Below are 14,682 nucleotides of genomic sequence, written 5' to 3'. Positions count from 1 at the left end.
TTATTTCTCAGCGACCTGACAGTGAAGCTCTGGAGCGGGAGGAGGTTGCCCGCTGGGTCCAACTAGGGACTGCAGAGGACTGGAAGAAGGGACAGGAGGGCGACGGCCGGGTACCTCGCCCTTGCTATCGAGACCCCGTCATCGACAGAAGCTCAGCCCAGGGATGGGATTTGTTGTGCCTGGCCCGACGGGGTGGATGAGGCCCCACCTGGTACTTTGAGCACTGATTTTTTCCCGTGAAGAGGCAGCTCCGTGGAGCACCGGCAGCTCCACCTCCCCTCCTGCTGCGGTTTCTCGATGGTTTTCCAGTGACCAGGAAACTTCGTCTCCCTTCTTGCCCACCCTGCTGTACTGCCTGCTAGGACTCTGAGGGGCTGGAGTCCAGGCTGAGCTCCTTGGCTCCTCCTCAAAGGAATTTGGAGACACCAAATTCCCTCCTGCCCCTGTGGCTTCCCGCAGCCTCTGCCTGGATGTGCTCCTTTGGTCCCTCTTGGCTCCAGGGCTGGTTCCTGCAGGAGTCTTTCTCCATTCCCCAGTCTCGAGGCTGTTTGGGGTTTGCTGGCCAGGACCGGAGCATGGCGGGGCTGCTTCTTCGGAGACGGTACTTGTGGGACGGCCTCCGTGCTGCGATGGGGTCTGCAGGAGGATTTCCAGGCAGCTCCATCATCCCCAAGCCTCAGCCTGTCCGACCTGGCTCGCCCTGAGCATCTCTGCTGTGCCACAGCCACGGGCGCACGGTGAACCCGGGCACATCTCCATCCATCGCACGACTTCCCAACCTGCTGCGTTTCCTCGTGGTGACCTCTGAAAATCTGAGCCAAAATCTCAGCAGATCCCCCCTCCGCTCTGCAGCGGGGTAAGGACGGGCTGCTCAGCCCTGCTGTTGGCACCTCGGGTCTCAGCAGGCATTTCTGGTGCGTCCCTGAAGCATTTTAACCCCTCTCGAGCTCAGGACCCCAAGCAAGACCAGAAGTTCCTGGCTGAAGAAGCCAAGGCTGGGTTATTCTCTCTTATTTTGGTACAGCTGGGAGCTGGAGGCTCTCAACACCCTGCTCTCAGCCCCTTTTCCTGGGAAGGGACCAGCTCGGTTTTGCCCCGCGAGCCCTGGGGTGCTGGCCATGGGGCTCGGTGCCCCACAGAGGCTGGGTGAGGATGGAGCTGACCCTGCTGGGAGCAGGGCAAGGAAGGGGTCGGCTGCTGGGGCTGGCACAAATTCCCTGCTCGCTGCACACTTGAAGGACAATCCTGCGGGCGGATGATCTTGCATGGTTTGCTCCATCCAGGAGTGTGATCCTGAGGATTCAGCCTCTGCAGCTGCCCTCCTCCTCCCCTGGTTTAAGGGTCAGCAAGGCTCCGGTCCCACGCTGGAGCTTTGATTTCTCCCTCCCCTGGTCCCTTGGGTTGTCCCCTGCCCCATGTCAGGCTTTGTGGGATGGCCGAGGAGACCCCGGGAGCAGTGCCCTCTCCTCCCGTGTTCTCACTTCACTTTTGTCGCAGAAGAAGCAGCATTTGGACTCGGACTTAAGGATTTCCCTACGTGATCCCACCAGTGCTGAACTGGGATCTCGGAGGCCGGGGGCTCCAGGACCTGCCCCGTAAAGCACAGACCATTTTCCCTCTCCTTTCTGCAACCACAGCGACTCCTGGAGCAGCCCCGGGTCGTTTGCCACCAGCCCTGCTTAAAACCTCTCCAGGTGGAGCGTGGCAATTCCTCCACATCCCAAAGCACAGGAGCATCTCTACTGACTTGATGGGGATTATTTTTTTGTGTGTGGTTTTTTTTGGGGGAAAAAAAGCAACAAAACAATCCTGCTGGCATGCCTTGGTGCAGGGCACGATGCTGTGTCACCCTGCCCAGGACAGTGCCCGGGCAAACCAAGAGGCACAAGGGCCCCACGGCCACCCGCGTAGCGCACAGAGGTACGGAGCTGGAGGCGGTGATGCCCTCTAAGCCTGTCTTGGAGAGGGGTTTCCCTGCTTCTCGATACCTTTTTTTGGGGGATGTGTGTGTCTGTGTGGCTGCAGCCGGGTGCACCGTGGGCATCGGTGCCTGCGCCAAGGTCTGCCAGCGCCTGCCCTCAAACCTCGCGCTGCTGGAATCGGTGAAGGGGCGCCCTGTGGGGGCGATTTGGGGTCAGATCTGCCTCGCCTTTCTCTCCAGTTTCCCCCTCCACGTAGGCTGCAAAGTGCCTGCTTGGCTTCCCAGGGCTGAGGGGCCGGTCCTGGCTGATGCTGAGCACCCATCTGCAGCCTGCAGGGGGGAGGGAGCTGGGGAGCGCGGCCCAGCAGCGAGGGGCCAGGGAGGGGGGGGTCTTTGAAGCAGGAGGTGACTGTGATCCCATATTGTGTGTGTGTGTCTGTGTGTGTTGTAGTCCCTGCGTGGGTTGGTGCTGCCCACGCAGGGGAGTGATTTTTGGGGTGTTGATCTGGTTTAGCTACCTCACGGTGCAAGCTGGGTGCTGTTGTCATTGGGTTTCGTCTGGGGGATGGGGTGGGGTTGGGGGGAGGTTGAAGTTTGAATTTTTCTTCCTTCCGTCCTCGTCGTTATGATTTTGATGCTTGAGTTTGTCCCAAAGACGTGTGGCCTCACCTGCACCTCGCTGCGTTTCTGAGCCCCCTCCCTGGGCAGCTCAGCACCCCAACCCCCCCCCCCCCCTCCCCAGCTCCCACCTCTGCTGATTTCCTGCTGAGATTTGGCTCCCGCTGCTGGAGGATGCTCACACCAGGGCTCTGCCTTGACCCCGTTACTTATGGGGTTGATGTGCAGCCTGGCAGAGGTCCCTCCTGCCCCTTTGGGGGATGGAGAGCAGCCTCTGCAGGGCTGAGCTCAGCCTGCATCCCTGCCCCTGTGCTCGCAGCTACTCTGTGGGGGTGCAAAGCTCTCCCTGGGGTGATGGCACGCAGAGCACAACGTGGGCACGGGCTGCTACTCATCCCTGTTTTCCTGAGCCCGCCGTGCTCTGGGGGCAGGCAGGAGCCGCAGGGAAGCGCTGCTTTCAAAGCCTCTGCCCGGGGTGGAGGTGGTCTGCGAGAGAGGGGGAATCCCCTGCGTAATGTTAATTTTATTTCTTCCATCCCCAAAATGTAGTTGAACCTAGATCCTGTCCCAGGCACTGAACGTAAACCGGGGCAGGGCCGGGACCCCCCAGTTATCCCCCCTTGGGGCTGGGGGGCTGCACAGGGCTCTGCCCCACTCCCTGCACCGTGGGGTTTGGGGGGCTCGTGGCTCCCAGCCATACCCCCAGGTTTGGGGGGCAGGTCCCCCAAACCCTAAAGCACAAGGTCCCACCCTGCCGGCGGCCTGGTGAGGGGAGGCTCTTGGCCTCTGGTCCTTCAGCTCCTTCAGTTGCTGCCTCTGCCCGCGGGCACCACGAGGGTTTGGGGCTGCACTTCCCCGATTTTACCACCTTGTCCACGTCCCAGAGGACAGTGCCTGCAGGCTCAGGCTGGGGCCGTGGTTTTGGATACACCGAGTGTGTAGGGTAAGGGCAGGAGTGCAGGTGAGGGGCGGAGGAAGCCGGACAGCCCTTTGCTCCTTTTGCACTGTGCTGGGCGCTCCCCTGGGGCTTTACGGGGGTCTCTGAGCCTTTTCCCCCGGCCCCTCCATCGCGGGGCCAGCTTGGAGCTGCCTTCACGCCACGCACCTCGTTTTGCTTCTCCCTCGGTGCCTTGGTTTGTGCCAAGCGTGCGCTGATCCCTGCCCCCCCGGGGGGGTCCTGCCCTCGCTCGGGGAGCTGGGTGCTGCTGCTGGTCCTGGGCTCTGCGCCTCGCTCCTGGATCTCCTCCCTCCAGCACACAGGGGCCGGCTCCAGCTCCGGCCTGGAGCTGAGCTTTGCACAGCAGGGATGGAGGTGGCGCAGGAGTCCCAAAGGGCCATGCCCCCAAACCACTGTGAGCCCACCCGGGGAGCCCAGACCCCATCTCCCTCCCCAGCACCCACAGCTCTTATGGCACAAACCGGGGGGGTTTTGGGGCGCTGCGTCTCAGCCCGGCCAGCTGCAAGGAGCTGAAGCACCAGGGCTTGGGGCTCCTCCCCAGCACCTCCCAGCTTTTAGGGTCCCAGCCCTGGTCCTGCAGAGCCACCGCCTGTCCCCAGGGTGTTCTCCCAGTGCCCCCCTTTCCCCGTCCCACGCTGGGATGGGGTCCAGGTACGATCCCACAGAACACGTGTCACTCGCCTTGTCGCTGCTGCTTTGCTCCATCCTGCAGGCACCATGCCCCCCCCCGAGCCCCCTTCTCCCTTTGTGGGGAGCAGGGAAGGGGTCCCCCCAGCCCCAACCCCCCGTGCTGCTCCAGCTGTAAGCAGGAGGGAGCCCAGCACAGCACTGACACCCCCCTCCCAGGCCTTGTTCCTAGAAAACCCATTGCCCTGCGCCTTCCTCCTGCCCTGGGGGCTCGTCCCCGTCTGCCCCCGGGACAGCTCTGCCCTGGGACCTGCGCCAGGAGGGGGACAGCCCTGGCTCCCAGCCCCGCGCCTGCTCCATCGCCCCTTCCCGCTGCACAAGTCACAAGCAGCAGGTGCCTTTTCTTGCTCGGAGCTGTTCTACAGAGGCCAGCTCTCGTGAAGGCTTCTTTTATTTTTCTTTTTTTCTCTCTGCTGGGTTGTGCAGCCCAGCCCTGCGGTCTGGGTTTGTCGGAGGACAAGGCGTGTGTATATATTTTATACCTCGATGTGTTCCTGTAAATAGTGTAAGTTATTTCGGTCTCACGATGTACATGTTTGTTTTTTTTTTTTTTTCCAGTGGATGTGATCGTTCCTTGCCTTTTTGTCTTCACGAATAAAGTGTACTGAAACGACCGGGCGAAGCCTCCCAGGGGACGAGCAGAGCTGGGAGCTGCCTGGGCTGATGGACGCAGGGCACACGGGGTGCAGGGGTGCTGCTGGGGACCTTCTGGTCCTGCCCAGCTGCGGGAAGGCGACCTGCGTCCTCAGGGGCACCGAGTGCTCAGGGGGACAGCGCGGGTGCCGTGGGGCTCCCTGGGTTCTCCCCCAGGACCTGAAGGTGGAGGAAGCACAGCCCTGGCCGGGCTGACTCTGCCCCTGGTGAGGAGGAGGAGGGTGGGAGCACCTCGTTGTCCTGCTGCAGGGTCCCCAGGCAGGCAGGACAAGGTGTCACCAAGCGCCATCACACAGGGATGTCCCCATGGCTATGGGCTCTGCTGTAGGGCAGTGCCTTGGGTGCCTCCAGCCTGTGATGGTCCCCGTGGTCCTGCCCCGTCCCATGCTCTGGGGGACCTGGGGGACAGGGGGATGTCCTGGGGACAAAGCTCTGGAGGGACAAGAGGCTTTGCAGGAGGATCTAGCATGAAATTCGCCAAAGGAAAAGGCCATTGGGTGCTGCACCCGGGGGGGGGGGGGGGGGGCGATGTTGGACGCAGGCACAGCTCAGCAGGAGGGACCTGGGGGTGCTCAGCACCAGCCAGCAGCGCGCCCTGGCAGGTGTGCACAATGTAAAGGGGATGTTAAGGGGATTATTATTTACTACAAAGCTGGTAGAAGCTGGAAGGTGTGTCCTGGGAGGAGAGGCTTGGTGTGCTGGGGGGGTCTGGGCTGGAGGCCCTCGGTGCTCTCCTCCCCGGGACCGATGCTGGCACCGAGCTGCACGGGGGGGTTCAGACGTGACAATAGGGAAAAATTCTTTACAGTGAGGGTGGTGAGGTGCTGGAGCAGGCTTCCCAGCACGGTGGTTGATGTCCTGTGCCTGGCGGCACTGATAATCTGCTTCAGCTTCTCTTAGCCCCGCAGTGCGCAGGGGGACTTGGTGAGCTCTGCGCATCCCTTCCACCTCACCTACCCCAACCCCAAGCCTCTGAGGACACCGGGCAGCCGCGGCAGGACCCCTGTGACCCAGCCTGGCTGTCGAGGGCCCCCTCCCCGAGCCCGGTGTCCCCAGGAGCGGGTGGCTTTGGGGACAGCCGGCAGGTGGCAGCCCCGGCTGCGGGACCGCGGGGAGCGGCGGCGCTGCTGGGGCCGGGGTCAGCGGGGTCCTCCCCTGGCCCCGGGGGCTGAGGGGGCTGGGGAGGGGGCTGCAGGCAAAGGGGGGGTTGGGGGGTGAATTTGGGGGACCCTTCTGGGGGGTCAGGGGTTGCTCTGGGAGGTGGGAAGGAGAAGTGACTGCAGGGAGGGGATGGAGATGGATTGTGTCCCTGGAGCTGGGATCGTGTCCCCAAAAGGGGATCCTGTCCCCAAACTGGGATCATGTCCTCAAATTGGGATTGTGTCCCTAAACTGGGATCCTGTCCCCAAGCTGTGCCCGTGTCCCTTAGGGCATGGGGACAAAGGCAAGGCCTGGGGGTGGCACAGGGCAGGAGGTGACCCCAGCACCAGCCCGCGGTGCCCGTGGAGGTGACGGATGGTGGCACCAAGCTGCACCCCCCCCAGCCCATTGGGCAGCCAGCCCCCCTCAGAGCAGGGAGAGGGGGCTGTGAGCTGCACCCCGAAATCTGCAGGGCAGCACCTCAGCCCCAGCAGCCTCCACTTTCTCTTTCCCAGTGGCACTGGTTAGACTGGTCGGATGGAGCAGCTGGGTGCTGGGAGATGCTGGTGCTGGGCTGTGCCTGCACCCACCAACAGGAGCAATCCCTCCTGGCACCCATCCTGCACTCACCCTGCCTGGGGCACCCCGTGGGAGGTGGGGTCCCTCCCTGCCATGGGTGGCCCGACACAGATCTCGTCCCGAGAGCGGTGCCAGCTCTGGGGGGGGCTGCACTGGGGGGGTGTGACATTACAGCTACCCTGGAATTGGGGGGCTGAGGCGGTGCTGAGCGCTTTCCACAAGGCCTGAAGCAGCGTGGGGGACGGGGGGGGGGCAGCGGGCTGGGGGCACAGGGTGCTGCTCTGGTCCTGGCTGGGTCTCAGGAGGGTGCCCAGAGCTGCTCCAGCCCCGTGGCCTGCATACACCCGTGCTGCTGCTGCCAGGGTGATGGGATCTGCGGGGCCACAGCCGGGAGGGTACCGTGGGTCTGGGTTCTCCCCCCAGCAGGGCTGGTGGCACCAGTGGCCCCCCCCTCCTGCCTGGTGTCCCACCCGCTTGCTGCACCGGGTGCACCTCTCCAACCAGCGGCATCACCCGGGCTGACTGCAGCACCTGGCTCTGTGGGGAGCCCCGGGGAGGAGGATGCTCAGCCCGGTCCCCCCCAAACCGCCCCCATCTGTGCAGAGCTCCCGGGGGCTCCCAGTGCTCCGTGCCTGCCCCTTCTCCCCCCGGCTCGGGGCACCACAGACCCGCCGTGACCCCGCTCCGGGGGCTGCTGCCTTTTGAGAGTGGGTGGAAAAAGCTCCCCCAGGGGCAGGTTTCTAACCACAACGCTGGAACCCAGCCTGGCAGCGGGATCCCCGGGCACTGCGGGGTCACAGCACGCAGGGTTTAAGGCTCTGCGTGCGCCCAGCACCGGCGTATCGCCCGGTGGTCCCGGCTTATCAAAGGATGGAGCCGGCAGGGGCTGCTCCCCGGCGTGGGGACGTCCCCGCACGCTGCAGGATGCTGTGCCCGGGAAACAAAAGGGCCTGGCAGCACCCAGCACTCATGACGGTGCCATGCAGGAATGAAGCTGGGGCAGGTGATCAGCTCGCACGACCCGGTGCCTCCCGGAGCGCAGGCTGGCCCCCGGGGCCACAGCACGGCCCCGCAGCGCGGGGTGACGTGACCGCACGGATGGGGCCGAGGCACAGCATCCACGTCGGATGCACCGGTCGGTCGGCACCAAGCCACACCAGCTGGTTTGGTGCCAAGCACTGGTGTGAAGTGACCAGGACCTAGAGGTGATGCTGGGGTCGGCTGCGGTCACCCAGTGCCGGGGGGATTGCTCCAGCCCCTGGATGTGGCTGGCTCAGCAAAGCAGCAGCGCTGGGTAAATGGGTGCTGGGCTCTTGGCCTGGATGGGTCCAGGTCTCCCTCTGCTAGCACAGAGCTTAAAAACCAGCACGAACAGACCCAGACAGGGTCCCAAATCCTGCCCAAAAGCCAGAGAGGGGCAGTGGAAAACAATTCCCCAAACGCATTCCCCCAGCCCTGCTTTACCCCTTGGCGTGTGGCCCTGCGTGCATACGTGTGTGCCCGTGCAGTGGTGCTTGTGAAATGGCCGGGGATGGTCTGGCACAGCTCTGCAGCCTGCCCCAGCCACCCCTGGGCAAAAAAATGTCCCATCGCAACACGGCGAGCAGCGACACTTGGGGACCTGCCCTGCCTCTGCTCCGTCCCTGCACGGACAGATGCTCACAGCTCTGCCACGCGTGGTCCTGGGGACAGTGCCCGCGGGGTGGGTGACCCGGGCAGGGCTCCGAATGCAGCTGGGGACCCCTGCAAGAGCCCCCCTGCCACGAGCACCGCGCTGCCCCTTGGAGCAGGGCTCGGTGAAGGGAAATCCGCATCGCCGGGGGGCCCCTTGGGCAGCCATCCCGGCCACTTTCCCCCTGAAAGAGCCCCCGGGATGGATGCGCAGCCCCTGGGGCTGCTCCGGCCCTCCTGGGCATGTTTTCTTGGCAGTGGGAGCCGAGCGAACCTGCTGCTGCGAGCAAACAACCACGAGCCGGGCAAACGGCGGCGAAGAAAACACCCCGCGAGGCCGGCGCAGGTGAAACTCTGGGCACCGGCAGGGCAAGGGCTCTGACAATGATTAAACTGGCCAACCCAGATTTCCCGGCAAGGCAGCGCTGGGCTGGGACCCGGTGGTTCATATTATGCAAATCACCTGGATCTGGGAGCATGAACGTTTCAGCCTGGAATTCCCCTCGGGCCTCCAGATCGCGTTACGCCGCCCGTGCTATAAAAGAGGAGACGTGGGCAGGATCTGCCCATCGGCACAGCCTGGCCGGGCCCGCAGCCGTGGTTAGCGGCCGGGCAGGGCTCCCCTCGCCTCCCCCCTGGATTAGCTGCCGCCCCGCGAGTGCCATCGCAGAAGGTACCAAAGCTTTTTCCTTCGGGACCTGCTCCCCGACGGCGACGTCCCCCCAGCTTTGCTCCCTTCCCTCTGCATCTTCGCTCCCGCCGGGGATGTGCTCGGTTGGTCCTCGCTCGCCGCGTGCCCGCTGCCCCAGCGCGGCCACCGGCCCTTTTGGGGGGCCAGAGAGGGGCCCCCCTTCACCCCCTGGGCTTTGCCCAGCGACCAGCAAGATTTGGCTTTTCTACCACGGGCTGCCGAGTCACCGGGATGTGCTTTTTGGAGCTGCTGGCGGCCCTGCCCATGGGCAGGGGGCAAGGGATGCGCCCACCCGCGGGGCTGGGGGCGCGTTTGGTGGCCGAGGGTCCCGCAGGGGCCGTGCCGCGCCGTGCTGCGGGACCGACAGCCCCCTTGCTGCGAGAGGGGCTGGCAGGGCTAGGGAAGGGGCTGCGGCAAGCACGAGGCCACCTTGTCCCCTGCCCCGGGGTGGCAGGGATTCAGGCCACCGGGCGGGCGTTTCGGCAAAGGTGACCCGAGAGGCGGCGGCGGACGGAGGCAGGGAGAGCCCAGCCTCACCCAGCCCGGTCCCGGGGCTCCCGCGGGTGCTGCGGGTCGAGGGCCGGGGCTCACTGTGGTCTCTCGGCACAGAGCTTGATGGCAGGATCTTGCGAGATCAGCAACATTTTGTCCAAGTACAACAGCACCATGTACCAGCAGGAAGAGTCGCAGCTGGCCCTGGATGTGCTGGGACACCCTGGGGACGACGGCAGCCTGGGGCTGAGCTTCCCCCCGAGCCTGCCCCCCGTAGACACCACAGGTGGGTGGGGGCGAAGTGGTGGTGGGCTGCAGGGGGGAGCCCCCATGCAGGGGAGAAGTGAGGAAGTGCAGCTGCCTTGGAAGAGCACCCACGGTCCCATGGGGGCAGGTCGATGGTTTGCACCATGCCTCAGTTTCCCCAGGGGGGTGATGGCTGGGAGGCTGCCGGAGGATGCGCCGGGTGGCACAAGGTGCCAGGCCCATAATCCGAACCCTATAACCCCAGCTCCATAATCCAAACCCCATAACCCCAGCCCCATAATCCAAACCCCATAATCTGAACCCCATAATCCGAACACCATAACCCCAGCCCCATAATCCAAACCCCATAATCTGAACCCCATAATCCGAACACCATAACCCCAGCCCCATAATCCAAACTCCATAACCCCATCCCCATAATCCGAACCCCATAACCCCAGCCCCATAACCTCAGGCTCATAATCCCAGCCCTATAACCCCAGCCCCATAACACCAGCCCCGTAACACGGCTCAGGGCCTGCTGTGCCCCACGGGACCAACCCACGTACCCAGCCGCTCGCTGCCCAGCCCTGAGCCCCGCTCTCCGTCCCTTGCAGAAACGCCAGAGTGGTTCAGTGAGCTCCCATACTTCTGGACCAAGGTGCAGGTGCTGGAGTGGATCAGCTACCATGTGGAAAAGAACAAATACGACGCCAGCATCATCGACTTCTCCTGCTGCAACATGGACGGCCACACGCTCTGCCACTGCAGCCGGGACCAGATGCGCCACATCTTCGGGCCCCTGGGGGACGAGCTCTACGACCGCCTGCACGAGATCAGTGAGTGTCCCGAGGTCTTTGTCCCCAGGCCTGGCAGCTCCGAGAGCAAGGCTGAGACCCCCCCCCCTCTCCACCAGCCCAGGACCCCCGGAGCTGCTCAGGGTGGCGCAGGGGCACGGAGCGGTGTGCGGGGAGGGCTGGGCTCAGCTCCTGGCAGGCACCGTTCCCCACCGTGCCGAAATAGGGTCACTAATCACAGTCCCCTCACCCCTGCAGCCTCTGACGAGCTGACTTGGATCATTGACTTGCTGGAAAAAGAGGATGCGAATTCCCAAGAGACCTTCCTGGACACCGGCCACCTGGGTACGAGAGGGGCCTCGGCCACGGCTACCCCCCAGGGGCCACATGCGGGCGCGGGCAGGGCTAACCCCTTCTCCCCATCTCTGCCCCTTCCAGAGCTGGCAAACCCCTGTGCCAAGGATTCCCTGGAGGACCTGAAGCCCACAAACCCTTTCCTCCTCACAGACATCACCTGCTCGCCCGACGCCATGTCCCCAGGCAGCTCCGATGTCTCAGGTCAGTGGTTTCACCCGGCTGAGAGCTCCCACGGGGCTGGGAGAGCAGCGGGAACCACGGGCGGGTTTGGGGCCGGTACCTGGCTGACCCCAGGGGCCTGGTGGGGGGAAAAACAATGGGAAACGCCTCCGGGTGCAAATCGCTCGAGGTCTGAGCCCCGTCCCTTTGCCCCCCCCAGGGCCTGCTATGTCCCACAGCCCCAACTCCCAGGACTCCGGTGGAAGCGACCTCGACCTCGACCCCGTGGAAGCGAAACTCTTCCCTGACGGTGAGCTGCGGGCATCCCCCCGGGGCCGGGAGGGCAGAGCTTGTGCCAGCCATTTAGGGACAAGCCCTGAACACCCATCTGCACCCTGGGATTTTATTTTATTTTATTTTTTTTTGCGTGCCCTGGGCCCTATTCTCCCCATTGAGCTGCAGACGGGTGGGAAGGGGCAGGCGATGGCAGCGGGGTGAGGGCTGCAGCCGGAGGTGCTGGGCGCTGGAAGCGTCGAGCCCAGCTGGCGGCGGGACTGGGGACACTGGGGGTGCAGGGAGGCAGCGGGGTTTGGGGAAGGAGCGGCGTGCTGCCCTAAGAACAGAGGCTCCCCTGCGTCGGGGGGGGGATGATGTGGGAGGGAAGGGGCAGACGCCGCTCTCCAGGGGATGGTTCCCTGGTGCCTGGGCTTGAAAAGAGGGCACAGCCCCTGACACCCCCAGCCAGCTCTCCCCTGCTCCCGAGGGAGACGTCTCTGTGCCCAGGGAGGGGGGGCTGCACGCCGGCAGGCCCCGCAGGTGGGATAACACATCCATCCCCTTGTCGGTGCGCGCAGACGGCTTTGCTGGGAGCAAGAAAGGGGACGGCAAACACGGCAAGAGGAAACGGGGACGGCCCCGAAAGCTCAGCAAGGAGAACAGAGACTGCCTGGAGGGCCGGAAGAGCAAGCACTGTACGTAAAACCTCCGGCCTCCCAGGGGGAATGCCTGCCCCAGCCTGGTCCTTGGGGGGGGGGGAATTTGGGGAAGGACCGTGTCCGCTGGCAGGAGGCTGGGCAGAGCCGCGGGCAGGAGTTTCCGTGCCCTGACGGCTCGATCTCCCCTTGCAGCCCCGAGAGGCACCCACCTGTGGGAGTTCATCCGGGACATCCTGATCCACCCGGAGCTGAACGAGGGGCTGATGAAGTGGGAGGACCGGCGGGAGGGCGTCTTCAAGTTCCTGCGCTCCGAGGCGGTGGCCCAGCTCTGGGGCCAGAAGAAGAAGAACAGCAGCATGACCTACGAGAAGCTGAGCCGGGCCATGCGGTGAGTGCCCCCGCCCGGCCCCGACGGGGGTCCTGCTCCCCCCCAGGACTCAGCCTTGGCCCCCGCACCCAGCGGGGCTGCACCCAGAGCCCTGACCCCAACACTTATTCCCCCCCCCCCCCCAGGTATTACTACAAACGTGAAATCCTGGAGAGGGTCGACGGGCGCCGGCTGGTGTACAAGTTTGGGAAGAACTCCAGCGGCTGGAAGGAGGAGGAGGTGCTCAACAGGAACAAGGAGCTGTAGGAGCCCCGGACACGGGGGCCCGTGGAGCCCCCCCGGGCCAGTCCCGAGCCTGGCTCCTGGCAGGAAAATTTGGCAGCTGCTGCCCCACGCAGCCTGTGAAACTCCAACACGCTCGCGTGTGCTGGCGACCGCTGGCACCGAGGTGTTTAAAGCTAATATTTTGGCTCCAGTAGGTTATTGTAAACCATTATTTCCCTCGCTGGATTTGTACCTCCGACTCGGAGAGGCGGCGACTTTGGCTGTTTGAAAGCCTGGACAGGAGAAAAGGGGGAAAAAAAAAAAAAAAAAGTCTGAGGTGGCACCGAGTGGGTGTCCTGCTGTCACCCAGCGCCTCGTCGCCGATCGGACGGGAGCCACCCCACCGCTGCTCGTGCCGTGAAGGCGCCGCTGTCCTGGCTGCCCTCCGTGGGGCGAGCGGGGCCCCTCTGCAGCAGCGGCAGCGCCTGCCAGGAGACGACGGGAGCAATGCAGAGAGCTCCTCCTGACCCCGCAGAGCCCGCAGAGGGGACGCTCGGGGCACCAGGGCCTGTCCGTGTCACCAGCCCAGCTGCCTGTACCTAGGAACAGGCCGTTTCCCCCAAGGGTGGCTTCTAATTTATGTAAAAAAAAAAAAAATACGGCACGGAGTGAATGTACAGATTTATTTTTTCACGAGGAAGATGTTCCCGCGTGGCAGTGTGCTCCCTGTCCTTGTGCAGGCGGTGATGCTCAGCTGGCCTGAGGCCACGTCCCGGGGGCACAGACTGGCTCTGTGCCCCGCAGCAGGAGGGGGATGCCAGCCCACCGGGGGTGACTGGATTCCTCCTTTTGAGCTCGGGAGCATAAAAGGAATAAATTGTTTGTCTGGGTTTTTGTAGCTCCGTCTCCTTGTCCTTGCTTTTCCTCGAGGCATAACGGGGGCCGGATGCATGTTGCATGCGATGTCCCCTTGCTGATCCCCTTCTGCCGCCATCCCTCTTGCTTGCCGTGGCCTGGACTCACTAGCCCACTGATCCTGACTCGCTGGCCACCATGGCACGGGGTGGCAGGATCCTCCTGGGCTCTGTCTGTCCCCATGCTGACAGCGAGAGCTGGAGGCCGTGTCCCCAAGCCAGCGGGGCAGGGGCACCTTACACCAGCTCCTCGGCCTCGTTCCCTTCTGAGGACCCACCCCAGAAATTTAGCCCCGGCGTTCGCCTTTGCAGGACGGCTTTTATGGAGTGCAGAGCTCAGTCAGCTGCAGGGTGGTGGGAGGCAAAATCCTGGCCCCACAGGCCCCCCGTGCACCGGTCACTGGTAAAAGGTCCCTCAGCATCCTCCATAATTAGGTCCCCAGCCAAGCTGGTGGTTGAGGCAGGCAGAAAGCACGGCAATTTTATCTTATTTTATTCTTTTAAGGCTTGCTCGTCTTCCAGTCTGGCTATCTGGGGGGCTTTGCAAGGGGACCAAATCTTCAGGAGCGGGCTTGGCAGCGGGGAGCCCACACGTGCGCAGTGCCAACACCAAACTTCCCCTGCAGCCCCGGCCGTGGGGAGGCAGGGAGGGGGCCCAGGGGCTCTGGGGGAGTCCCCAACCCCCGGGCTGTGCCTGTGGGGCAGCCAGAAGGGAGCACGGTGGGCTGGAAGCCGGGCATCTCGGGATGTTTCCACTACGAGCTTGGCAAAGAGCTGTCCATGCCTCGTTCCCCGTGGGCGTGCTTCGTGGCAAAGCTTTCTGAAGCCTGCTGGGCACCACAGGGCTCGTTGCCACCTTGCTGGTGTACAGGACCCTCCTGAACGAGGGCATGCAGAGGATGGGGGTGCCCAGCTCCTGTTCACCCTCCAGGTTTTACCTGGGAACCCTACGCCAAACTTGGAGCTTGACCAGGTTTGGGATGCCCAGGCAGAAGCAGCGCCGCAACCTGCGGAAAGGTTACGGGGTAGGGAGGCTGTAGGGATGGGGCCAGCCCAGCAGCGGGGGTGAGGGTAGGTTTTGGGATGCCTTAGGTGGTAAGGCTGCCCTGCAAAGCCTCAGAGAAGCCTTTTTGGCAGGGGGACCAAGCTTTTGTTCCCTGCCTGCCCTCCTTCCTGCCAGAGGTGCGGCTCAGTTAAAAATCGCCCGACACTTGCAAGAGCGCGGCCCTTTTCTCTTCCAACCCCCTGATGGCCATAGCCCTGGCACCCCA

General features: G+C 63.8%; 2 protein-coding genes across 3 annotated transcripts in view; both read left to right on the top strand.

Annotated features, from left to right (window-relative positions):
* The window catches only part of KIF21B (kinesin family member 21B), a 33,726-nt gene extending 29,794 nt beyond the window's left edge, over nt 1–3,932 (top strand). For both annotated transcript variants that reach the window (XM_080569061.1, XM_080569060.1), the window contains one exon: nt 12–3,932. In XM_080569061.1, coding sequence (XP_080425187.1) covers nt 12–66 — 55 coding nt within the window. In that variant the 3' untranslated portion in view covers nt 67–3,932. The remainder of the gene's footprint in view (nt 1–11) is intronic.
* A 4,313-nt stretch (nt 3,933–8,245) lies between these two features.
* Nucleotides 8,246–13,395, top strand: ELF3 (E74 like ETS transcription factor 3). Its single transcript, XM_080569107.1, has 9 exons — nt 8,246–8,901; nt 9,529–9,697; nt 10,275–10,496; nt 10,713–10,799; nt 10,893–11,012; nt 11,191–11,280; nt 11,825–11,941; nt 12,098–12,293; nt 12,419–13,395. Exons 2-9 carry the CDS (start codon nt 9,535–9,537, stop codon nt 12,537–12,539), a joined length of 1,116 nt encoding a protein of 371 aa, XP_080425233.1. The 5' UTR covers nt 8,246–8,901; nt 9,529–9,534; the 3' UTR covers nt 12,540–13,395.
* The last annotated feature ends 1,287 nt before the right edge of the window (nt 13,396–14,682 follow it).

This window comes from Anser brachyrhynchus (genome assembly GCF_964034855.1).
Source record: "Anser brachyrhynchus genome assembly, chromosome: 27".
Taxonomy (NCBI): Eukaryota; Metazoa; Chordata; class Aves; order Anseriformes; family Anatidae; genus Anser; species Anser brachyrhynchus.
The sequence above is the reverse complement of the archived record's forward strand: the minus strand, read 5'-3'. Positions and strand labels throughout refer to the sequence as shown.